The 26,874-nt window shown below is 43.0% G+C and overlaps 1 protein-coding gene across 1 annotated transcript in view; it reads left to right on the top strand.

The window, feature by feature from the left end:
• UGGT2 (UDP-glucose glycoprotein glucosyltransferase 2) overlaps positions 1 to 26,874 on the top strand; it is a 246,877-nt gene that overhangs the window by 200,769 nt on the left and 19,234 nt on the right. Inside the window, exons 29-32 of the mRNA XM_019524912.1 lie at positions 3,613 to 3,698; positions 14,588 to 14,672; positions 17,589 to 17,674; positions 24,834 to 24,932. Coding sequence (XP_019380457.1) covers positions 3,613 to 3,698; positions 14,588 to 14,672; positions 17,589 to 17,674; positions 24,834 to 24,932 — 356 coding nt within the window. The remainder of the gene's footprint in view (positions 1 to 3,612; positions 3,699 to 14,587; positions 14,673 to 17,588; positions 17,675 to 24,833; positions 24,933 to 26,874) is intronic.

The following is a 26,874-nucleotide window of genomic DNA, read 5'->3' as shown; positions in this document are numbered from 1 at the left end:
AAGTAGCAGCAGGGCATAGCCCCTGCTACCAGCGCTGCTGTGCCCACATCAGCACTGGGAACAGGGACTCTGCTCTAGAGTCACTTGCCAGCTGGCAAAGAGAGGTGCAGTATGTGGGTGCAGCAGCGCTGGGAGTGGGGGTTATGCCCTGTTGTCTCTTGCCCCCATCTGCCCGGAACAAGCCATGCCTGCATCCCACCCTGGCTGGACAAGCGGCAGAAAGGCAGAGCCCTCGCTCCAAGCACTGCCATGCCTACATCCCACACCCCTGCACCCCCTTGCCCCAGCCGGGAAACTTGTCCCAGCCCCAGTCCTTCCCTCCTCCTTATATATGCTCCTTCCCAACCCCAGCAGACTTACCAGCTGGAGGCAGCTGTGTCAGCTGCCTGTTTAGTCTATGGCTGAATCTCCTGAAGTGGTGCCAAATCTTTTGGATCTGATTCAGCCGAATCAAATCGGGACAGTAATTTGAATCTCTGAAATGAACCACTGTCCTCTGAATTGGCTGAATCTGAACCTGAAGCAAATACTTATCGCTTTGCACAGGCCTAATGGTTACTATTACATTATATTTGCTTCATTTTAAGAGATTAAAATGCCAGATATTGTAGTGATAAAATATTGATTTCCACAGATAGAAGGAATTGTTACAGCAGAATATGAACTGGAATATCTATTACTTGAAGGACATTGCTTTGATATGACTACGGGACAACCTCCTCAGGGCTTACAGTTCACACTAGGCATGAAGAGTAATCCTGTTATGGTTGATACCATAGTGATGGCCAACTTGGTATGTATTACCTAAGAAAGAAATATTTGCCTTATCTGAACAGTTTATTCTCCTTTTTCATGAAATTTCTTCATCAGATTCTTTGTGCCTTTATTCTCTACTTCGTAAAACCAAGACTACTAAAAGAAGTTATTATACTTTTGTGTTTTATGCCTTGATATGTGTACTGGATAATACAGAGATGATGTCTATAAAAATTCAGACCTGAGGAAAGGTACCTGATGCCTAGAAGTATGTCCAATAGCTCTTCCAAGTGTACAGTTGGTTCAATAGAAGATATCGCAAAAAAGTCATGTCCCTATAAAAGCTCACACACATCTTGCTCTCTCAGCTTGTTTTTCTTTTTTTTATTAGTCCTGGAACCTTTTTGGTTTTTCTTAGTAGGCTGTTAAATTGTACTCAGTGGTAAATTTGTTAATTTGGTGATCTATGGTGTAAATGTATATGTAGACAGTTTCTTAAAGGAGAAAGGAAACTACTTATGAGTAACTAGAATTCTTTGAGATGTATTGTCCACATTCACATTTGCATCTTCTCCTCCTTGTTCTCTCCTCTGCAGCTGAGAGGGAACTGAAAAACAGAATGTGCAAACTTCCCTTTAAACTATGGAGTAAGAGGGAGAGAAGGGCAGGGATGGCTGTAGTGCAATCTGTGGAAACTACCAAGGCAAAAAGTGTCCAATCAAATATCAAGGCATGAGACTTATCCACAGTGGACAATACATCTCAAGGAACATAGCTGCTAATAAGTCATTTTATTTTTGGAACAAAATTATTAGAACCACCACAGGCACTTAGGAGACTGAGTCCACTTTTCAAAAGTGACTTAGGATAAGCATGAATCTCATATGAATCATATACTCCCTAGATTGTTTGGAGCTTAGGTCAATTTTGAAAATAACTTCCTAAGAAATTTCTGAAACTGAAAATTTCACTCTTCATCCTTTTACAAGTTCATGGAAAGGAACCTAACCATTGAGATACGTGGTAATATGAAGTTCTTTTGAGAATTATAGTTGTTTGCAGTACTTTATGTGGTGATGATCTTTTGAAAAATGTAACTATATCAGTAGAGTACAGAAAGACAAACATACTTCTGCTGCACTACATAATGTTAGGCCGTGTACAGACATTCCATTTCTCCTGGGAGAGTTACTGCTCTTCCTCAAGAAATTATGAATGTACAGATGTTCAGGATTTTTCTTCCAGGGTAAAAATAGCTGCTTCAGGAGAAAAATAACCTGGGAACAACCCACTCCCAGGAAAGTTCATCCTGGGAGAGCAAACATCTGTACACAGGCTGATTCCAAGCAGTCTGGGTCAGCCAGTGAGGGCTGCCTTGTGCACTGCTGCCATCTGTCTCTAGGCAGACTTGGGAGTCTGAAGAGCACACTGAGATGTGTGCACAAGCTGCCCTGCCTGCATAGAACATTACTACAAGCGCTGTACTCTTCAATGTCTGTTCAGGCATCTCTGGGTAAGAATTGTAACAGAATTAGAAATAGCTTTATATGTATGTCTTAACAGAATGTTGTATAGTATAGCAACATTAAGTAAACTGAGGATTCTACACTGATAACTCATACCTCTTTTTCATAGTATTTCATGACAGAGTCACAATGTCCTTCTGCCATTGCTAATAATTTTTTAATTCATAAATCTGTTTTATTTCATATGAAAAATAAAATAAACATAAATATAAAATCAAAATATAGACATGTAGAATATGCCATATACCATGGTAATTAAGGGTGAAAACAATAGGATATAATGTTTGTTTTAAAACACAAACAAAAACATTTTCTTGCATAGGAAAGAATATAAAAAACAGAACAAACAAACAAACACCTGACTATGCTTTTTGGATCCTCAAGCTGTTTTTTTTCTCATTGGTTGCTTTTCAGTTTTAGTACAGAACCTACATGTTCCTTAATGAATAAAGTTCATTTTGTACTGACCACAGCAGCACCGCATGACAAGAATCTTCCTTTCTTGAAGAGAAATTCCCATTTCTGCCATCCTTTGCTTATTCAGCCAACATTAGCAAATTTAATATAGCACTTCCACAGATTTTCACAGTATATTCAGTCCTCAGAGTTTAGTCATTTAGAGTCACATCTACTATTGCTCCTTTGCTTTCAGGGGCCTACTTCCTCTGGGTTTCACAGTGTATTAGATATTCCCCATTATTCCATATTAGGAGTTGAGCTAGATAGGAAATTTCTTTCTAACTGAAAATAATTTCTTCAAAGAATCTTCCAAACCTGGAAACTTACACATTTGTTACAGTATTCTGTTACAGTTGTTATAATTACACCATGCTGTTCCTATTTTCTTGAGAGTAGTCACTAATAACTTATTTACTAGAGAGCATGAAAGGAGGCTGAGGGAGAAGAGGAGAACTGAACTGAAAATTACGTTTGGTAACTGGATTATTTACCTGCGATATCAGAGGAAATGGAAAGGGGCAAACTTTTAAATGTTGTTTTTGAAAAATGTAACTCTATATCAGTAGGGTACAAAAAGACCAACTTGCTTCTGCTACACTGCATAATGTTACACCATGTTCTTAGTAGAGGTTCTTCATATCCAGGTAAGTACAAATGTCCTTATCACTAGGAAATATGAATCTGAACCTACAGGGAGGAAGCACTTGATGGCATTATTGTAATATTGGTTTCAGGACCAATATTCTAGTAGGCAACAGATAGTAACCTTGACTATGGGGCTGATTGCTAGATGGTCCATGTTTACATATGAAGGAGAATGCTTTTAAATTTTGGTAGAACCAGACTGCTAGAATTTTCTCTTGCATTACAGGGATATTTCCAGCTGAAAGCAAATCCAGGTGCTTGGACACTAAGATTACGCAAAGGAAGATCTGATGATGTCTACCACATACTTTAGTAAGGAACAACCTGTCTTTATTCAAACACAATGATAACTTATAATTATTATCTGTTTTTATAATACACTTTGTTAAGAAAAGCATGTGTTATAGTAAAACAAAAATGATACGTAGAATAAGAACAAGGACCTACTGATAATAAAGTTAATGGTAGAATTTAAAGCTGAATAGTGAATGTAGTGAAAATGAAATGTGAGCATGAGGAATTTAATAGACAGAGTCTCTCAGTAAGTCTCCTGTCCTGGAGGCTTTTTTCCATATAATAGTGCAAAGAGTGTAAAGGTTTGTAGGACAGAGGCAGAATGAGGCAATGTTTTGTAAAGATTTAAAATTTTCCATTAGACTGATCATGAATTGCATTTGTAAATTGGGAACCAGTAGAGATTAAATAGGGACTGAGAATGATGTAGCCAGTCCCTATTTAATACATTACTGTATTTGTTAGGGCTCCACAAAGCTTCAGTCACTGATTTGATTTGGCAGCCAAATCTGCAAATCTGAATTGAATCAGGAAACCCTTTAATCTCTCCAAATTGAATCAGAACCCTCCAAATCAATTTGGAGAGATTTGATGATTCAGACATTGACACAGCTTTAAATGTTTTCTCTACATACCTCAAGGTACCAGGAGGCTTGTGAATGCCGAAATGGTGGGGTGGATGGAGCGTCCCACGGGAGCGCAAGGGGGTCACCAGCACACTAGGTAGCAGACCTGAAAGTGGACCAGAAGCACTTCCAATCCACTTCTGGGTCCACTGCGGAGTGCATGGGGGACTCTGCCCCCCAGCTCAGTGGCAGACCCGGAAATGGACTGGAAGTACTTCCAATCCACTTCTGGGTCCACCACCGAGCGTATGGGGGGGCCCTCCCACGCTCCTGTGGGATGCTCCATCTGCTCCACCATTTCATCATTCATGAACTGTGCCTGGTACCTCAAGGTTGTAGAAAAAAACATTTAAAGCTGTGTCTATGGCCGAATCACCGATTCTCTGAATCATCATCATATCTTCAGATTCGGCCAAATTGAATCAGGGACAGAGACCCGAATCAGTGAATCAAATCACTGTCCCCCAAATCAACCTGAATCTGAATGGAATACGGCCCGTTTTGCACAACCCTAGTATGTGTGATATTCTAGTATCATTAGACTCTATTTCTTTATTTATGTTAAGCTACTTGATGAGTATCTTTTCCATTAATGCTGCGTCCTGATTTTTCTTTTCTGACAAGAATGCCAGACTTATACTATGTTGCAGGACCAGGCAATAACTACTGAAGGATGAAAACTGAGTTTTTCCTTCCTTTCATATTGATTTGGTGTTTCGTTCTGCTTCACTTTTTTCTGTATCATCTGCTCCAGTGTGTCTTTCAAATCTGTTGCTGAGACTTACAGTTTACCTTGTCTGGAAGCTTTGTGTTTCTGCTAGCTGGTTTACTTGTTTGTCCTTCTGTTGTCTTCAGAAAATGAAGGGAGGTTGCAACTGCAGAGATCAAGGCCACAAATAGGTGGGGAGTGGAACAGCAAGGCAGAGCCCCTTACCCATTCCTCCGACCGGGCAGTCCCTGATCTGATGAACCATGGGAAACATTGTCTTGCTGTTTTCCTGGCCCTGACTTCTGTCCCCATGGCATTTAAGGACCTGGGTGGCACATGTGGCATTTAAAGATTTTGGGTGCAGGAAAGCCTACCTAAATCCAGTTTCCAGCCCTGTTAGCTTTGAGATTGCTGCCCTTGTCACTCAGTACACGTGGCAAGGGTAAGCCAGTGGGGCTGGGTAAGAGGGTTTGGGAAGACTGTTCCTGGGTCCAGTACCTGGCCACCACCATCACTACCTTAGTTCCTCTTGCAAAACGATCTTCCAGGTGCTGACCTGGAAGATTTTTCCCAGAGGGGACATATTTCCCCAGGAAAAATTAAAGGAATGTTTGTATGCTTGTAGTTTATACTGGGCAAATGGAAATTCTCTTGGTAGAACTGTAATGCCTGTACATGGCCCAAGTGCAAGTATGCTTAAATAAGTGTTGCTGCTTACTTAGGTGTCTAGTCTACCTAGGTATGCTATCCTCTGATTCTAAGTGTCAAACTGCTTTTTTCCCTAAAAAGAGTGCATATGAAACAGAAATATTTTGAAAATATTGTTTGGAAAAAAGATGCTATTAAAGAAAAGGAGTTTATTCAGCCGTCAGTCACTCTTGTTTCCTGTTTGGCTACAGGTATCATGTGCATGAATAGCATTGTTTTCCCCATAGCACAGGGAAGAGAAGAATTTGAGCCACTTCATAGATTTTAGCAGAATACAAAAAAAAAAGATAAAAGCTCATCATTCTGGTCCTGCTAGAGTTGTATGAAATTAAATGATGGATCTAGACTTGCATATTTTAGGGCTGAGGTGATCTCTCACCTAGCAATGTTAATTTTTAATAAAGATTGGAATTTGTAGGGAAATTTCAGACAACTGAATTAGTACCCAAATTCTGCTGATATTCACAAAAGGCAGGTAGGATGACTCTACATACTTATAGATTGATTAATCTGTCATTGGTCTTAGGCAAAAAATAGAAAATATGGTATGGGATTTGACCAATAAAAACCTAAAGGATGGAAATATAACCAATTCCAATCCCACTGTTATAAGAAAACAGGCTTTGTTAAGCAAACTTGATTTTATTTTTTGGTTTGGATAGTAAGCTTGCTGATAAAGTTAACTCTGGATCTGTTATATACTTAAACTGTTGTGAGGTAGTAAATTCAGTACTACACAGCATTTTGATTAAAATTATCACTATACAGTATCAATAAAAGAAGATTATACTACTTAAGAACTAGCAAACTGATAAATCTCAAAAAGTAGTTGTCAGTGGAAAATCATTATTGATTGGGCTGCGTCTGAGGGTGGGAAGGGTACCAACATAATCAGGTCCAGGTATGTAGTATTTTTATTGAGATCTGGAAGCTGATATAAAACTGTTGCTCATAGAATTGTTAGAGTAGTAAATAATACTACTACAGAGAGATCTAAATCACTTTGGTAAGCTGGGCCCATTCCAGAAACTGTTTTAATACAGCCAAATGCCAAGTCATTAATTTGAGGACAAATAATATACAGGCCAGACCTATGGAATGGGGACTGTATCTGGAAAGCAATGCCTTTAAGAAGCTTTTAGTGGGTAATTGCGTACCAGCAGCTATATATAGGTTTCTAATGCAATGCTTCAACAAAAAGGAATTAACTTTGGGATGTACTGACAGAGGGGTAGAAAGTGATTGTACTTCTCTGTATGCTAGTAGCGATCAAGAATATGGCTTAGGAGCATGTCATCTGGCCTGTGAAATTTGGCAGTATGGGGAGTTGTAGCAGGGCACTAAGGTGCCTGCTACTGACAAGCAGTAAGATAGGCTCAGCTGCCAGTCACCAGGGCAGCACAGGTGCGGGTTGCTGGGGCAACCAGTCTGGTCAGCTGACCGGAAGGGGGCAGGGCCTGGCCTTTATAAATAGCCAGGCTGAGGCCAGAAGGTCAGTTCCCCTCTGGCAGCTGAGGAAGGTGGAGCTCTGTTGGAGCAAGCAGAGCAGAGCAGAGCAGAGCAGCCTGATGGTCTGAGCCGTTTCTGCATGAGGATACTAGGTGGAGGAAACCCTAGTAGGGATATGAAAGAAGGTTAGCCAGTTTGGCTTGGAATTTATGTTGGAACACAGGAGTGTGAGTTTTCTGTTTCGTTGTTGTGTAAGACCGGAGGACCGGGTGAGGCTGTAGGGGTTGGAGGAGGCCTTGTGGGAGCTCCCCAGTAGTGGAGGGGGTTCCTGGCGCTGGAGAGGGCACTGCATTTTGGGGTGTCCCGACCCTGGCCCCAGTGTGGGCAGCATTGGGAGGAGCCCAGTGTGGGCGCAGACAAGAAAGCCCCAGTGGGGCGTAGGACCCGGAAGGGGGGTCTGGGGGCCAGGTAAGGCCAAGGCCGCCTGAGCCCCGATTGTGGGAAGCCCCAGTGGGGCGCAGGACCTGAAAAGGGGTCTGGAGGCCAGGCATGGCTACAGCCACCTGAGCCTCATTTGCGGAACTCGCGAGGCAAGGAGCCCCAGTGTGGGCGGGAGATCGTGAGGCAAGGAGCCCCAGTGCGGGCGGGAATCACAAGGCTAGGCCAAGTGCGGGCAGGAGCACAGGAGAAGCCCCAGGGAGGGCAAGCGCGGGAGAAGCCCCAGGGAGGGCACACAGATTGGAAGCCCAGAAAGGGTGCATAGACAAGACAGGCCCTGGTGCGGGCTGCGAGAGCACGGAAGACAGGCCCCAGTGTGGGCTGCGAGAGCGCGGAGACAGGCCCCAGTGAGGGAGGGAGCGCGAGTAGAGCCCCAGGGAGGGCATATGGGAATAAGCCCCAGGGAGGGCGCATGAGAGTAAAAGCCCCGGAGAGGGCGAGTGTACAGGTAGAAGCCCCGGAGAGGGCCACTAAGAGAAGACAATAGACTTAACAACGTCTGGTACACCAGAGAGGCTTGGGGTGTGGTATAAGGGGTGGTAGGAGCCACGCACAGCCCATAAGGCTGGGTGCACAAGAGCACCGTGGCCAAGGGGTAAAGGAAAGGCAGCCTTCCTTACAATACTTTCACCATAAAAGACGTGGCGGGTGAGATAACAGAGGGTGCTTAATAGACAACTTGGCATAGTAGGGGGCGCCGGCAGAGATCACGGCCGCTCCTGGGTCCCCACCCTGTGACAGGAGTATTGGCAGCATTAATTGCTGTGACTGCTTTCAGGGCCAGAAATGTGGTGGTGACAGGAGGGGTGGCTAGGAACTGCCATAGTTAACATTGCTTCTGACAAATTCCTGCTCTCTGGGCCAGATAACGTGGCTCTGTGATCCAGATCTAGCACTGCACATCTTGCCTGTGGACTGTCCCTGCATCACTCATGCAGCCAGTGAGTCCAGATAAGGTGGATACTGCTGTTCTTTGTCATTAAGGAGACTGGTATTGGAAGACAGGCTACAACTATGGTATCTGCGTTTAAAAAATGACATCTAAATCCACAAACAGAATTGTATCTGGAAACCTACAAATTTGTTCTTTTATCCCACTTGCAGAGCAGTTTACATGGCTCGATTGACTTTTTGGACATTTCTTCCATAAAACATCAACATTACATTTTATTCATTTTGTCCTGGGTAATAAACATTGTCTCTTTAGTATTTTGTCCATCCCTAGAGAAACTGATAAAGATCATAGTGTTTTTGAGGCCAGCTCTCTTGATCTTGTTGTTACCCTCTTCTGAATATTCTCTCTGCCCCTGCAGGAGTGGTTAGTGGATAAGGTATTGTAATATCCACCTTCCAGTAGTTCCTTGGTCAATTGGAATGAATCTTACCAACCTTCCTCTTAGGGTTTTTACTTTCTGCAATTTCACATGCAAAATCTTAAATTCAATAAAATATTAAAGTTACTACATTGGAATTATGTTGGGAAAAAATGTAACATGTTAGAGTTCAACAATGAAAGGTAAAAATGCTTTCTGTTTTGAATAAAAAAGAGCTTAAAGTACCTGTGGTTTATTGGCAATAATGAATTATCTCATTTAAAGAAAAGTAATTAAGGTTCAAACCCTAAAAATGAATTGAGTTATATAAAATTAATGCTTCTTAAACTGGTTATGATTCCAACCCAGAACTTAATGAGTCTCACTTTTGTTTATAAACCAAACACTTATAATATGATTAGATAACATGTCTTTTCAGTCTCTTTTGTACAAATTAGTGTTAGAATTCAGGCAGATATTTAATAGATGAAATCAAGCCTTGATTAGAAATACTGCAGGACATAAATCTATTTCCTGGTTTTTAATACTTGCTAAATTATTGTTGAAGGCACATTCATGTACTGCATATCAGAAGAGTTTTAGAAAAAAAAACTAGGAGACTGTACAGCATAAGTACCATTCCAGTAGTGTTAATTCCATTACACTAGTGTCTAATTTAGGGTAAAGATTTTTTTTCTTGTGTGTAAATGAATGCTTTTTTTGGAATAAATATATTTTTAGACACTTTCTGACGAGGATTATTATTTTCAACCAACTGCACCTGGAACTCAGACTTCCTTAGGATGCACTGGTATAAATAAGAGCAAAGTGATACACTTTGTGATAAGATTTCAGTCTGATTGCTGGTACTCATTTGATGTTTTTTCCTGCATTTGATTTCAATGGGACTACTTATGTTGGGTAAGCATTGTATGATCAAGACCCTAATCAGCAGCCAAATTGTTTAACGGAAAAGGATTTAGGGGAAAAAAAATCTATTAATTATTTTATAAGGAAAAGGTAGATACCTCTGATTTATAGGGGTGCACGGATAGAGATTTTGGGGGCTGAGACAAATAGCCGATATTCAAGGAGGCATATCGACCGATACCAATCCGATACCTGATACAGCTGCCTCCAGGTTGGTAAGTCCAGTGTGGTGAAAGGTGAAAGGGGAGGGTGGAGGGAAAGGGGGCAGTTCTATGTCCCCCATGGTGAGGGAGGGGGCAGGGGCAGGTGCTGTCCAATGGGGAATGGGGAGGGCACAGGACAGAGGTGCAGCTCATGGTGTGGAGGCGGTGTGTGCCCCCCGGATCTGTGCAGCATGGCACAGACTGCAGCTGTGAGGTGGAGCCAGAGCTGACGCTGTATGGAGCTTTTCTTGCCGGGGGCTGGGGTTGGAGTGGGCTCTGTCAGCGCTGGGAGGAGGCTGTAGCTACCCCAAATTTTGCTGCAGCTCTGCTCCCAACCCCGTGCCACAGCCTGGTGCAGCCTTGGCTTTTCCCAGTTCTTGGGTGGAGGAGGGGTGTTTAGCCAGGGCTGCGCTGGATGGTGGGCAGTGGTGTGAGACTGGGAGCGGAGCTGTGATGAAATTTGGGGTGGCTGCAGCCTCCTCCCAGTCTCTGGAGTCCACTCCAAACCCAGCCCCTGGCAAGAAAAGCCACGTGCAGTGCCAGCTCCATTGCCCACTTTACTTGTGAAGCCTGGGGTAAAAAAACCATTGGGTACTTTAGCTTTTTCTGCATTCTCTGTCACTAGGCTTCCTCCCCCATTCAGTAAGAGACTCACCCTTTCCCTGATCTTCCTCTTGTTGATGACATACTAGTAGAAACCCTTCTTGTTACCCTTTGCGTCCCTTGCTAGCTGCAACTCCAATTGTGCTGTGGCCTTCCTGATTTCATCCCTGCATGCCTGAGCAATACTCCTATACTCCTCCCAAGTTTCCATTTCTTCTAAGCTTCCTCTTTGTGTTTTAGTGCATTGAAGAGTTCCTTGCTAAGCCAAGCTGGTCTTCTCCCATACTCGCTAGTCTTCCTGCATATAGTTCCTGCACCCTCAGTCAGGTTTGTTTAGAATAAAACCAGCTCTCTTGGATTCCTTTCTCCTTCAGACTGGTCTCCCAGGGGATCCTGCCTATCAGTTCTCTGAGTGAACCAAAGTCTATTTTTCTGAAGTCCAGGGTCCTTATGCTGCTGCTCTCCTTCCTTACTTTCCTCGGGATCCTGAACTCAATCATCTCATGGTTCTTCTGCCTAAGTTGCTGTCCACTTCTACATTATCCACCAATTTTTCCTTGTTTGTGAGCAGCAGGTCAAGAAGAGTATGGCCCCTAGTTGGCCTCTTGAACTCTTGCACCAGGAAGTTGTACCCAACACTCTCCAAAAACTTCTTGTGCCATGCTATATTGCCCTCCCAGTAGATGTCAGGATGACTGAAATCCCCCATGAGAACCAGGACCTATGATTGGGAAACTTCTGCTAGCTGTTTGAAAAAAACAGCTCATCCCCCTCATCTTCTTGGTCTGGTGGTCTATAGCAGACACTTTTCACAACATCACTCTTGTTGTTCTCCCCTCTGACTCTAACCCAGAAACTTTCAATAGGTCTATCTCCAGGTTCATACTGGAGCTCTGAACAATCATACAACTCTTTTACATAAAGCATAACTACTCTTCCTCTTCTCTCCTGCCTCTCCTTCCTGAACAGTTTATACCTATCCAATGACAGTACTCCAGTCACATGAGCTATCCCACCAAGTCTCTGTTAGTCCAACCACATAATAGTTCTGTGACCGTGTGAGGACTTCAATTTCTTTCTGCTGGTTTCCCAGGCTCTGTACATTTGTGTACAGACACCTGAGGTAACTAGCTGATTGCTCTTCATTCTTAGGAAGACTGAGAAGGCCTCACTGTTGTCCCCTCATTCTTGTGCTTCCTGCAGGTCACCTGCTTTCCCACTTATCTCAGTGCTTTGTTCTCCAACCCCCAGCATACCTAGTTTACAGCCCACCTCAATAGGTTAGTGAGCCTGTCTGCAAAGATACTTCTTCTTGAAACAACAACCCAGGGTTGGAAAAGCCAAAGCCTTGCTGGAGACACCACCTGTGCAACAATGCATCGATCCTCAGGATGCATCTGCTCCTGCCCAGGCCCTTCCCCTTGACCAGTAGTATCGAGAACACCACTTGAGCCTCTGCCCCCTTCACCCTTGCACCCAGAGCCCTATAATCACTTTTGATCTGCAGTATCTGCATGATATATATTTATAATATATCTATGATATTGATGATATACAACTATACACACAGTATGTCACATGTTGCTAGGCATTCAAAGTTGCCTTTTTGAAAAAAAATTCTGACAATTGTAGTCAGGAAAAGTCTATTCATAAGGCTGTAATCATTGACAGAGGACAGGATAACCAGAAATTCCATTTTACTTTCCAGAGATGTGTCAAATAGTGCTGAAAGCTAATTAGTGTATTTCAGTGAATCTTAACCAGGAGCTGGGGCTGAAGAAAGTAAGGAGGTAAGGGAGGTATTCAGAGATAAGCAGATAAGGACAAGCTCAGGCTCTCCCTACCTAACTGCTTCCTTATCCCTATTGGCGTGTCCCTGAGCATGGAAGTAAGCCCCATAATAAATTAGTGCTTGAAATGGTGTGCCACTCAATTCGTAAAAGTTATGGAGGATGCCTTGAGTCTGATGATGGGTGCCTTGAGTCTACAAAGATTGAGAAATACTACTCTAGTTTCATGCATCCAATATACACTTCTTTCCAAAACTCAGGTGCTAGAAACTGTAGTAAACATTGTGAGAGAAATAAGAGTAAAAGCAGTTTTTGCCACTTACCAGGTAGAAGTGAAAGTAAAATCCGTGCACAGTTGTCAGGGAACAAAACAATGAGCAGGCTGGCTCCTTAGCTGCTGCAATTTAGTTACTTAATACAAGGAAATAATTTTTTTCTTCATTCTGCCTTTCAAAAGAAGGTAGTTTATTCTGGGGCATGTTTCATGTGAGAAAATATAGTATATGTTCCAGTCAGACATCAGTTTCATTCAGAGTTCAATTTTGTAACCTTTTCTTCACCATGTGTATGCCAGTATTTGGGGAGTGAATCAGTTGGTGTGGAATATGGAGTCCACAGCAATGGTTCAGGTGTTGGCACTATTGTGTAAAAATATTAGGGTCCTAGCTCCATGTTGTAACAACTAAGATCAACTTGAACCAACTGAGTTTATGAGTCATGCATGTAAACATCAGAAGACTGGTCTTAGGTTGTTTACAGCGAAGAATCATTAAACCATGGAATTTATTTTTCCTTTTGGTATGACACTTAGGCTAGGTACAGACAGTCAAAAAGCCTGAGGCTGAATTGATTCAGTCTTTGCAGGTTAGTCTAAGCTGCACAGATTAAATTGTAACAGAAGTGAACAGACATTTACCTTTGATTCAAGAAATGCAGTCACGTGCCTGCAGTGGCTCAGGCAAAAGCTGGGGGCAGTAGAGCCTAGCTCTCTGGCAGTGTATTCACTTCCTCTTTCTGCTGCCCCTGAGGACTCTGGGATTTGCATTCTAGAATTATAGCAGCAGGACTCTGCAGGACTTCCTCTTTCTGCTTCCAGATGCCTCTGGGATTTGTAGTCAACAGCCACAGCCAGCAGTAAGTTTGAGTGGGGGAAGGGGTGTTTAACGCCCCTCCCTGGCCCCAGACCCCAGCCAGGGTTTGCCTGGGTGCGTGGATCATTCCTCCCATAGACTGGACTGTACCCCCAGCTGGGCTTGTCCCCTCGCCGCCGACCTTGTCAGCCAGCCCTCACTGCTCCAGCTAGGGAACAGAGGGGTGGGGCCAGCCCTGCTCTTTGGACCAGACAGCACAGCACAGCTCAGCTCCAGGCCACAGCATGCTGGGATGCTGGGGGACTATGATTTAACTTGAAGCAGGAAGGGTCTGGGACAGAAGTTTCATAAAACAGTTTAACCCAAATCAGTTAAGTCTGATAGTACATTCAATCAGGTTTATCTTAAACCAGTTTCAGCCATTTTGAAACTGGTTTATGTGTACTGAACTTCTGTTCTGTTACAGGTTTAAACCAGTTTCTGATCACTTAAACTGGTTTTTGTCTAACTTCTGTCCTTAGCCTTAAGGTACCATGTAAAAACCTATTTAATTGCTCAGCCATTTTCTGAGTGGCCACAAGGAAGATTGTTGTTTTTTATAATTCGATGGCATTGTTTACTTATTAGAAAAAAATAATTTAAAGAGATTTTGAATGTGCTCAGACATATTTTCCGTGGATGCATCTTTTAAAAATTGCAAAATTATATATTGGGGACTATGATGAACTATTTCATTCTCTATTTGTTTTTTGTCTTGATAAGAATTCTTTAAATAAGAAAAACAAAGAATATAACAGTGAATAGCTTCTGATGATAAGAAAAAATTCAGAAGTTTCTAAATCAAAAAACTATTTTAGTACATGTAGTACATGGATGTTTTTAATTTCAGTAAATTTAGACCACTGTAAAACTTCATACTGTAATTAAAACTCATATCTCATATTTTAATCAGTTTATAAATTTAAGCATCTTTTATTTTTCTTATAGCCATGAAGGAACAGATTCCCCAGCTGGTCTGAAAGATGTTGTTGTTGTTCTAAATAACTTCAGGAGCAAAATTATCAAAATACAAGTATGTAACCAAATAATTCTGTGTGTGCATTCTTTCTCTAAGTATATAAAAAAAACTTTGGTTATACATAGCAGCAACCTGAAAATCAAAATATAATACTTGTGTTTTGTATTACTTGCTAAATGCCCACTGTGGATTCACATCATCAGTTAATTTGTTCATATATTCTGTGGAGTTGCACTGGAATAAATTATGTAATGTTATAGTACTCTCATGAAAGTTATCTTCAAAATAGAAGTATTTTATTTTTCATTTAAACTCTAAATCCCAAATTGTCCCTTACACAGAAAAGTCCTGTGTAGAATGTTGGAAAGATTTGAATGTTATACAGATTCTTCCATTACTGTGAGGGCAAAGTTTGTATAAGGATAAGAGAGCTTAAACCCAACAACCCTCACACCATTCAGCATATCACTCTTTAGTATCATGACTTTATTGCAGATGTACTAGCAGAGTATTTTTCCATCTGATACTATCAGTTTTCAGTTTGCTGTGAATTTCCTATAAGCTTACTTTTGAACTGGTCCTTGTTTGAATGAGTTTATATTTAGTTCCTGACTTACCTGCATTCCATTGAACTTGGGAGAGCTTTTCCTTTTATTACCATACTAACAAATTGTCCATCATGAATGAAGGAGGGGGGGACGACAGGCAGAGGAACGGAGCGCTGCCACCCAGTGCCCCGTGGTGCTGCCACTCTGCCTTCAGCCCCAGGTGCCCCTCCTACCCCTGCATATGGCCCTGACAGCCCCCTCATCCCCAGTGCGGCCTTGTGTACCCCCTGCCCCTCACTGCTCCACCCTGAGCTGGCTCCCAGGAACAGGGGGGAGGGGAGTTTGCATGCAGCAGCTGCAGCCACCACCCAGCACTGCCACCGCTGCGCATCCAACTGTATGCAACCCTCTCCCCCTTGGCTCCCTGTCCTCCCAGCTGTTCTCAGGGCCTGGTGGCAGTGCACTGCCACTGTGCCCCTCCACTTCCTGCTTCCTTCGCTCTCCTCCTCCCTGCCGCCTTCCGCCTGCTGGCTTTAGCTGGGACTTGGGAGTGGCAGGGGTGACAAGCCCGGAGTGGGGGCCCAGGTCAGCGGTACACTGCCAGCACCTTGCACCTCCACTGCCTTCAAGGAACAGGGCCGGGAGTGGGGGCAAGGCCAGCACCACTGGCTTCGCCCCCTGCTCTGGCCACTGTCCACTACTTTGCTGCTGTCCACTGCATTGCCAGTGATTGGTTGTTTCAGAGAGTGCAAATAAAGCATTATGGACAGACAGACAGACAGACAAAGACTTTTATACATATAGAATTTACCAGAATCCAAGAGGACTTTGAACTTAAGCTGACCCCCCTCCCAATAAAATCCTATCTGTATATGGAAGATTGTAGATTTGTTATAATTTTCTGTGATAGAATCTCATTATTGGAGGTTTGTCTAAAATTCCAACCCCGCCCCAACTACTACAATGGGAAAAGTAGTGGCAGGGGAACATGCAGTGAGAGGGGCAGGCAGCTCCCCTTGTCCCGTCCCCCCCTACAGCCCCCTTGGTACGTACACCATTTGCTGCCTCCCCCAGTTGCCTGCCCCCCCATGCCTGCCCCCACCAAAGTGCCTTTGCCCTGCTGCCTTCTCCTCTCCTGCCCTCTGTGTACTCAGCCTCTGCCCCCAGCCTTACTGCTCCCACAGCCTCTGCCACCTCTGCAGCCTCTGTTCCCCTATAACCTCAGCCCTTTCCTGCAGCCTCTGCCTCTCTACTTGCCCCATAGAGCCTCTTCCCTCTCCCCCACACCTCTTACCATCAGGCCCGACTCTGGCTCTATTCCTTCATGGGGCACGGTGCATATGGAAGCTCAGGCCTCTGCCCAGCCATGCAGCACCATCCCAGGGATGGAATTACCACTGTTACATAGCTGGGCAGGGGCCAGAGATTCCATGTGCTCTATGCCTTGGGAGGGAATGGAGTCAGAGCCATGTCTGACCATAAGCATCAGGGGGATAAAGGGGCAGCACCTGTGGGGAGGAGGCAGAGCAGGGGGCAAGCGGCAGATAGCTGCTCCAGGCCCACAGTCAGAGCTGCAGCAGCCATTGGCCACCATCTGTCCCTGTCTTGTACTTGAATTCAAGATATGGGGCTTTTTCCCCCATATTGAATGGGGGGGAAAAAACGGTCTTGGATTTGACTAAACATGGTATTAAAAATGGCATTAGAAATAAAGAATGTTGACACTAAGGTTGTACTATGAAGAATTTTTAAGATTGTTACATGCTTTTCTTTCAGTCACACAGTGACTTTCTTTTAAAGTCACAGTGTTTCCCAATTTTGGACCTTAAGAGGTTGTGCCAAAGATGTACATTGGGTACAACAGAGAGGGGATAAGAATACCTCTTCCTCTAAATCTCTTCTCTAATTTCATAGATGTAAGCTTTTAGGTGCTGGGGGGAGGGAGGGAGTAGGGTTAGAGGCTGTGGAGGCAGCTGATTCTAGTTGTAATATACAGATAGAGGAAACATCAATATATTGATCCCTAGTGTGTGATTTAAGTCAGTATTAAATTATATTACAGGAAAACTAGTATCTTCCTGCATTCCAGTAACTGGAATGAGTAGAGTTGTATCAGATGTAGTGCTATTTGGTGCCTTATTTAAATTAGATTGCAGTCTTGGGTATTATAAATCAATATCATATATCTCTTTCAAGATCCAAATAGCTAGAACTCATTACAGGTAAATTGTATAAAAATATTTCATTGAATAGTATGAATTAGTGTTGTTTCAAATGAATTTAATACAGTTAAAGAATTAGCTTTCTTAATTTGGAAATGTAGGTTGTTTCAACTATGGGTCTATTTAATTAAATATTTCAGTTACTGTATTTGCTAACTGACTTCCCAGATTATTTCAGTCCAATTTATTCTAATGACTAGGTGCAGAAAAAAACCAGTAAAATCAATGAAGATCTCCTTAATGATGGGGTTACAGAAGAAAAAGGAATTTGGGAATCAATTACAAGGTACCTGATTTGTTTACAATTTGATCCTTCTAAATAATTTATTATTGTATTATTTGTAGTTTGCTGTGCCCCCTGAAGTGATAAATATTGTGAAAGATACAGGGTTGTCTCTAAATGCCTCATTTATTGATTACATGAAGCAGATACATAAGCTTGGAGACACCAGTCATACAAACAGACATAGACAGACACACACAAAACCACTCCAGTAAGATGTTATAGTTACCAGTAGAAGTTACTCCATGTCAGCACTGAATGGCCAGTCCAGGCTTACTGAGGGTGATATGAGCAGGGATAGACATGCCTGTGCTCCAAGAGATTGCAAAGAGTGGATTCCCCATCTTGGCTTGTCGGCATCTCACTTTTATGGGGATTTCAAGTCTTTGTTCTGCATTGGGATTTTTCCATGCTAAGTTTTTAATTAGAGGTTGTTTCTTCTGGTTGTCTCATCTCGAGGTCATTCCAGTAAAGTTGGTATCTCCGTTGGTATCTCTGCCTTGAAGCATTGTGTCCTTCAAGTATTGTGTAGTCGGTATCTTTGCCTTGAAGCATTGTGTAGTTCAAATAGCAGGATAAGCAAAATTCCTTCTTCTCACTATCTTCTTTGCACCTGATCACAGACGAGTACTTCAGCCGTCCATTAATTAACTTAATTAGTTTACTGTCTGGTAACTTATATATTGGTGTCTTGTTTCTTACACAATCAATTAAATCTCCTTCTGTTTCATGCAAATAGTTACCATACTTTCACCATTCACCCTCTCACACAAATACTCACATACACAGGGCATACGAAGTTCATTTACTTATGTCAAGCAGGGAACAAGCACAAAATAGAGTTTTGTTCATAAAACCATAGAGCTTTATCAATTCAATACTCTTATCATTTAAGCATAATAACTAATATGCAAAAATTGATACTACAGGATGTTATGACAATGGACTTCTTTGGTCATAAATAGTATTTCTCAATCAGTTTCCAGATGTGCATCTGAAACTACCAAGTGTTTATGGTTAAATATAATTTGCTGAATTGGGAACTGGGTGTGCAAATTCACTGAGGAAAAAATAGCTGGAGCACAGAGAATAATTTCAATTCCTTCACAAACTAACCATGATATCTTGCATATGGTGGTCTATGCTGAAGAACTCAGGTACCACTTTGAGATCTAGGGCATAAACTTTCAGAGAACACAACACTTATCTTCAGATTCATCAGATAAGGGACAGCCATTCTCATAGACGACTGGTGGGGGGTGCACATGCCCCCCTGATGGGACCAGTGCCCCCCTGGCACCTCCCCTGACAGGGCTGCTGCTGTCGGTGGCTTCTGCAGATGTGCCCTCCCAGATACAGGAGGCACCAGTCACTCACAACCATTCTTATACTACTACAGATAGCAAGACTGTCTGTGACATAGTTTTCAAAGGAAAATAATTTTCAAAGGAAAACTGCTCCAACTTTTAACTGTGGAAGAAGCAGTGTTAAAGTTGGGAGTCATTTTGATACATTTATATTATTCCACTCCTTTACACACAATTTCAGTATAACAGGTGCTGCCCTTTTGAAACTTTCCTGTTTGAAAGGGCTTTAAATGTACATGTGTCCACATCCACAGGTTTTTGTGGGGAAGTCTAATTATCAATACTGTGTGGGTGCCTGTGCATTAGCCCAGAGGCTGCTCTGATGTGCTATAATTACATTGCATTGGAGCAGACTCAATAAAGTTTGCTGGAGCGCAGTGATTACCATACACCAGCCAGCCTCAGTGTCTTACGTATCAGCATCCTTACGCTTCAAAATTGTAGTGGGGGTAGTGGGGTATCTAGAGCTTGTTTGATGAGCGTTTTGCTAAAGCGCTTCCACCACCATTTTGAAGTGCAGGCATGCTGATACATGAGATGCTCCAGGACCTTTAATTAGAGCGGCTTTCGGAAGCACACTAAATTAAAGTCCCCCCCCCCACCCCTACCCCCCCCACACACACACCTTGTTGGCACTGGATTTAAGACCCAGATGCCTTTTTCCAGGTGGACCCAAATCCTCAGACTGACCACAACCTTTCCATTCAATAATAGGCAAATGTTATTGTTACACAATGCTAGCAGATGAGAATAATGCAAACAATTCTATATCTACTAGTCCTAGAGCTGTCATCAGAGGTAAAGGGTATGTCTGGCCAGTATGTGAGCTTCACTCTGAGGTTCTCTCTTGAATGTCATATGCCAGCAGCCTGGAGGTCAGAGGCCGAACACTCCCCTGCCCTCCTCTGGCGTGGATGAGACACACTGGTGGTATGCCCTCGGTCCATGGTAGCCTTGGGTTCCCATCCTGGGGACCCTATGCTGCTCTGAAATCCTTCTTTTTGTATTCTTTTCCTCTTCTGATAACTCTTCATCTCAGGCATTGCTGATTGGTCTTTCTATGGCCATCACACTGTCCACATTCTGTCCTGTCAGCATAATCCTTTGTTTCACAAACCCATCACATGCACACATCCTAATTTGGGCTTTTTCTGGTCTTTTCCTAATTTGGTCTGTTCCCCAAAACCAGAAATTCCAAGGGCTCTGCAGCTGGGCACTGTGACCTGGTGCCACCTTATCTCATGTTATGGAACAGTGTGGTACACAGGCTAGGAAACTACAGACATGTGTCTCCTTGCTGCTTGCCTGTGTCAGACACAGTGGGCCTTGAAGAAATTGTCACAGTCAGGGTATAGAAATCAATTAACCTTTGCTGTTGCCCTGGACCATTGTTCTAATCTAATGCATGTCTACTTTAACTACAAGCCAGTTCCCAAAAGCAAATATCTAAATACCATTTTCTAGTCGTCATACCACTCTCCCGGAGTACGTGTAAACATGCTCTGTTTTGTGTTTCATCTCTTCACCTTGCCACATATTTAAGAAAGCAAGGAATTCTATATAATCCCAACCGTGACAACTGGCTAATTTGGAGTAAGTGGCCTGAATGGGTGAACAACCTGATACAAGTAATCTTTGGAACTCCTTGGTGACTAGGGTTCATAGACAGAGCAAAATCCATTCTTGATTCTTTTCAAAACACAAAATTCATAGGGGCTATTCTAGACTTCACAGGGGTGAAATCTTAGTTGCTGCACAAGTTTCCTCATTAAGCCTTGTTTATCAGCTCCAGACATACCCAGAACCTTCTGTTATGACGTATGTCAAATTCATGGGACAGATGAACTCCTGGACCTGTATACTGCAATTTGCTGGACTTGACCTATGCTCCATGCAAGGGTGTTTTAAATCAGTGTATTTGTCTGGCACATAAAACATAAATATGGTGTGCATGATTCCTCAGAAAGGACCATCAACACCTGTGCAGCAATGTGCCACTCTCCCCACTTCCCACAGGACACTGGTGACAGGTATATCTGTACTAGACTAGCGAGCATATCTTTGGACTCAGTGTTTCGGATCTCTCCAAGAAACCTGCCATAAATAACTTGAAGATGAGTGCTGTTTGACTAGCTTGCACTAGCTGTCTGGTATTCTTGGGTGTTACAGTACAAGTAACATTAGACACTCCATTAGTGCATTATATCAACATTCAGGGAGGTAAATGTTCACAGACCTCTGCCAAGAGGCAGGACACATTTGGTTCATCATGTATCACGTCTCTTTTATGGTTTTATATCTCTCATCTCTTCAAAGCCCCTTAATGGATCATCTCAATTGGCAGTACTTGGACAGTTGTGAATGGTCACTTAAGGACCTTATCCTAGAAGATGTCTTACAAATGGAAACACCCAGTATTAGATTTGTTTGTATCCTAGAACAAGAAATGTCACAAATTCTGTTGCAAAGGGGAAGCTAACACAAGTTCCTTGTCAAATGAATTTGTATTCCTGTTCTTAGTCTAGTCTGTAAGACTCGTGGGTATGTATTACAATCATCTTGATACTGAAAGTCTTCAAGAAGATAGGTAGGACTCATCCCTAACAATACAAACAGCAGGAGCATGGACCAGACAATGTTGGTATTGCACCTAGTGAATCTGTCAGTACATCTGTAAATCATTGCTCTGACAAGTAGCTATGAATTAGGCCTGTGCAAAGCAGCTAGTATTCACTTTTGATTTGGATTCAGCCGATTTGGGGGACATTGATTTGACCTGGTGATTTCAAATCACTGTCCTGAATCGATTTGGCCAAATCTGATTCAGAGATTCGGCCACCGCCAAATCTCCAAATCAAACAGGCCCCATCCCCCACCCGTTCTCCCAGCCCTGTCAATAGCTGCCCAGGGTGCCAGCATCCCAGCTCTTTTAAAAAAAAAAAAAAAAGCCAGCTGCTGCCAGGTGGGGGGTGATCCTTGCTGCCCCCCACTGGCCTGCATTGCGTGGACAGCTCTGCCATGAGCCCCCAGAAGCCCCGATGGATGCTTCACCAGCCAGTGAGTGTGGGGCTTTTTTTGTTGTTGTTTAAAGAGCTGGGACCTAGGGCTGGGCAGGGCAGACATTGATGGGGCTGGGAGAACAGGCAGAGATTGGAGGCTCATGGCAAAGCCACCACACAGTGCGAGGCAGTGGTGGGCACTGGGGATTGCCCCCCTGCCTGGAAACAGTTGGTGAGTGCAGGGCTTTTTTTTTTTTAAGAGCCGAGATGCTGGGGCCAGACAGAGCAGCCATTGACAGGCCTCAGAGAGTGAATGGGGGTCAGGGGGCACCCAGGGGGGCTGGGGAAGCAGACAGGGGATGGGGCCTGGTGGGTGTCCCCCCGTGGTTCCCTCTCCCTCAGCCCCCCATCCCCTATTTACTGGCACAGAGCCCAGATGCAGCTCCCTGTGGCAGTGAGTGGGAACTGCCTGAATCTCCGAAGCTCTCTGAATCTTTTCTGAATCGATTCAGAGAGCTTTGAATCAATTCAGACCATTTTATTGGTCTCCCGATTCGATTCAGATTTGAAGATTCGGCCACCGAATCAGGCCAAATCTCCTCTGAATCAAATCAGCACCTGAAGCTTTGCACAGCCCTACTGTGAATCATACAAACCCACCCAAGTCCCCAAACTAGATTTAGCATTCCTCCATCTTTTGCCCTTAATTCTGAATGACTAATAGCCACAGAAAGACCCTGTTCCTTAGTAGTTTGAAACATTCAAGTCTGCAGTAGAAACGAGTTTTCTAGCTAAATTGAAGAGGTTTTCTATTTGGGTGATAGAAAATCACCTAACTCCTTTGAAAATGCTGCTAGCTAGTATGTTGTATTACCTGATTTCCATGAAGTATTTGACTATTTCATCAGCTTTGTAAGAGGAGATCTGGTAGTTATGTTTTATCCCCCTCAGCCAAAGGCCACATTACCTTCCCTTATCCAACAGTTACTGTGCTTCTCAAAGAAGTCTTCAAATTTTCTCACTGGTTGGAGAAACTTTGCAATCCTGCAATATTTTAATAGGGTTCTTTAAAACTTTTGAAAGCCTGCTTTTTGTACCATTTGTCCAGGAACCCCATGCTAGACATTTATTTTTAAAGTGTTTCAAGAGGCACTTAAACAGAAGAAAAATATTTTCTTTTATTTATAATGTTAACTAGAAGAGATGAATGACTACTTTATACCAGGGGTTGGCAAACTACAACCTGCAGGCTGGTTCTAGCTGTGGAACTATTTGATCGGGATCACAAACATTAGGCTTCAGCAGTAGTCACTTTCAAGTGTCACGGTCTTCTCCCTGTACCACTGTGGGGAAAAGCAGCTGGTTCCTACCTCTGACCCAAACTGGGTCAGTCTGGCCTGCAGCCTTTCAAGGTTGCTGATCACCGCTTTATATAATTACCCACAAAGACAAAGTAACTTTAAGGCCTCTCCTAATGTTATGTCTAAAACAGTTTCTAACTTTCATCTCAGTCAGGTGATCCACCTCTTTTCTTCCCTAACGCTTGTTTTAGAGAAGCCAAACTTGACACTTTAATACTTAAATATTGTTAAGATTCTTTTTTTCTGTCTTAATTAAAGAAAACTTTCAGGGATTCTTCTAGATTGTCTCTTGGTACTAATGTTGCTGGCAAAATAAAGAGTCAACAGATCTTCAGCCAAAAACAATATAAAATAGGTCTTGGACCCTTTCAGAATTATTCTGTAGCATACTTGGACCAACCTGGGCAGTCTGCTGCTTCACTGTGATGTCTTAATCTCTTGTAGCCATTGTTTTAATAGATTCTGGGCACCTACCTTAAGGATATCTCACTGTTTGTGAATCACCAGTCGCTCAAAAAAAGACTGGGTATTAATCATGCGATGCCTGCATGTGTTTTACAACTGTTTCCCTTATACTGTGGAGTTCTTGTCAGATCTGAATCCTGTTTTATTAAAGGAAGTGGAGAGTGGTTGCATCCATTACTCCCTTTTTATGCTCTCATTTACTGAGCTCTTGGAGGACATGAAGGGCCAGGTACAGGCCCAACAGAACCTGGTATTCAAAAAAAGAACCTAGTACAGTGGTATCAAACTCATCCTTCCCAGCAGGCCAAATGAAGGACATGGGGCTGTTCTGTGGGCTGAATTGAGCCCATAGACCAGCCTGTTGCACTGGAGCCAGCATACAGAGCTTGTCCAGCGTAGGTACTTCATGCAGTATGTGCTCTGGATCAGCTTTATGCGTGTGTAGTATGCTCTAGCCTCAGCCCAGGGCTCGTACACAGAGCCGGCACAGGGCATGTGCTGCATGAGATGCCCACATTGGACCAGCCCTGTGCACTGGCACCAGTGCGTGGGACCAGTCTGTGGGCCCCAGATCTAGTGTGCAGGACTGGTTTGATGTAGGCACCACATGTAGCATGTACCCCTGACTGATCCTCTGTGCCAGGTCCAGCCCTGTACATATCTGAAACTTCTGGGCTAGATATTAGGGCTTTGTCGGTCAGATCTGGCCTACAGGTCATATCTTTGACAATCTTGATTTAGTGTTACATTATGGGTTTTATGGAAGTGAAAGTGGAATGTACGTGAACCATACTTCTTAAAGAACTACTGTTATGAATGCCAAAGGAAATGACATTTTTCTTTGTATATAATCAGATTTCTTTTGATTCTTCTGTGTTATAACCTTGCAATTAACTTAGTTTTTTTATGGAATATATTTTTGGTCCTTTTCCATAGTTACACAGGCTCTAATAGATCATTATTTTTAAAGTTTTTCAGGAGGAATTCAAACAGAAGAAAAGGAGAAGAAAAATTATTCTCTAAATATTTTTTCAGTTGCCTCAGGTCATTTATATGAACGCTTCTTAAGGTAATTAAAAAAAAGTAAGAATTTAATATAAACACTGTAAATGTTCATCATAAGTTGTCAGGAAGCATAGCTTTTAAAAAAATAGTAAACTAATGTATAGAAAATCTCATGCAGTAAGGTGTAATTACTGAGTTACCCAAGTTCTAATTAAGCTATTATATAGTATTGTTCAAGAACATTATTCTTGTTTGTAAACACATATATATCTTTTAAAATGCTTTTTATGAGAGCAAATGCTAAGCCTGAATATAAAGGATCACATTTACTCCTCATATAGGCATATAGAACTCCACTGACTTAATTAACATTTGCTTATGGTGAAGTTTCATGTTATGTGTAGACCATACTAAATCGGTGAAATGTTAAGTGGTGTTAAAATTAGAACATGCTTTGAGCCATCGCATGTTAAGAATTAATACCGTTTCTTGCCTGCACCACTCTGACTTTCTACTAGAGAGGTAGTGAGCAGGGGTGTGGTTAGGAGCCCCAACATTATGACTCTATCCCTGCTCAGAGGGGTCAGAAATACTGGCAGCAAATTGATCTCCATGAAATGGAGTGCCCTTAGAATGGCCTAAGTGTAATGTGTAGCTTCAGCCTTATGTTGCTGAGTTGCCAAGCCCCAAAGTGTACTGCCTATCCACCATGACACCTATGTGTCATAGTATTTAGGTATTCGTGATTCATCGATTTAATATTTCCTCATTGCTCTGAAAGAAGAATTATAATGTGGTGTATCAAACTGCTTAATCTGATTTTGTTCATGTATCAGTAGGTGCAGCTAACCCTCTAGCTTTATTTTCTCTTTGGTTTCTGTCAGTGCATTCCTGTAGGTGTTGTGCTAAAACTTATCTTGGGCTGTCTTCAGATGTTACATTTGTGGTATTGTATTATTAGGGCTGTGCGAAACAGTACTTTTTCGTTTTGACTTCCATTTTGCCATTTCGAAGGGACAGTGTTTCATTTTGTCGTTTTGTTTTGTTTTGTTTTGAAGCACTGTTCTGTTCTGTTCTGTTTCATCGGACCTGTTTGGTTGTTTTGATGCATTTTGACATTTTGCCCATAGGCTATAATGGGGAATCATGAAAATGTCTAAAACTTTGTCATTTATTGCCTGATTTGGATGAAAATTGCAGGGATGGTAGCCCCTTCTGAGGGCATGAAGCCTGCCACATTTCAAAGGCATACGTGCAGAGGTTTCTGGGAAACTACACCTCAAACAGTTTAAAGAAAAACTCATGTCACTTGCCGGCAATGGCAGCCTCCTGTCATACTGCACGCATATCCAGGGACCCGCACCCCTGGTAGGAGTTTGGCACAGCCTTCCTGGGGGTGCGGGCCCCCAGATCTGCACACGGGATGACAGGAGGCTGCTGCTGCTGTCTGGGGCCAGTGGCAGCAGCAATCATCCTGGCACTGAGTGCGGGCTGCACCCAGTGCCAGTCCCAGGTGGCAGCAGCAGCCTCCTGTCATCCTGAGCGCAGATCCCAGGGCCCGCATCCCCGGGAGGAGTCCAGAACAGTCCCACAGCCCTCCTGGGGGTGCGGGCCCCTGGATCTGCACACAGGATGACAGGAGGCTGCCACTGCCACCTGGGACCAGCAATGAAGTTAAGCAAGCCTGGCTTCAAAACTTGAAATGTTTTGAAATGTTTTGAGTGCCTTCATTTCACTTCAAAGCTGTTTTGAAGCCTTTTGTTTCATTTTGATTTTGCTGTTTTGAGCTCGAAACGTATTGAAACAGCTTCAAAGCAAAACACCTGGGAAAATTTTACACAGCCCTACTGTATATCCATTGTAGGGCTAGAAAATTGAACACTCAGGGGTATATCCCTCTTGTGGTGCTACAAAAATAGCCAAAGTGCTACAAAAGAGGGTCCAGAGGAGGGCCACTCGCATGATCGGGGGACAGCAGGGCAGGCCCTATGAGGAGAGGCTACGGG

This window comes from Gavialis gangeticus, unplaced genomic scaffold (assembly GCF_001723915.1).
Source record: "Gavialis gangeticus isolate Ggan-Ray unplaced genomic scaffold, GavGan_comp1, whole genome shotgun sequence".
Lineage (NCBI taxonomy): Eukaryota > Metazoa > Chordata > Crocodylia > Gavialidae > Gavialis > Gavialis gangeticus.
This window is presented reverse-complemented; position numbering and strand designations above follow the sequence as displayed.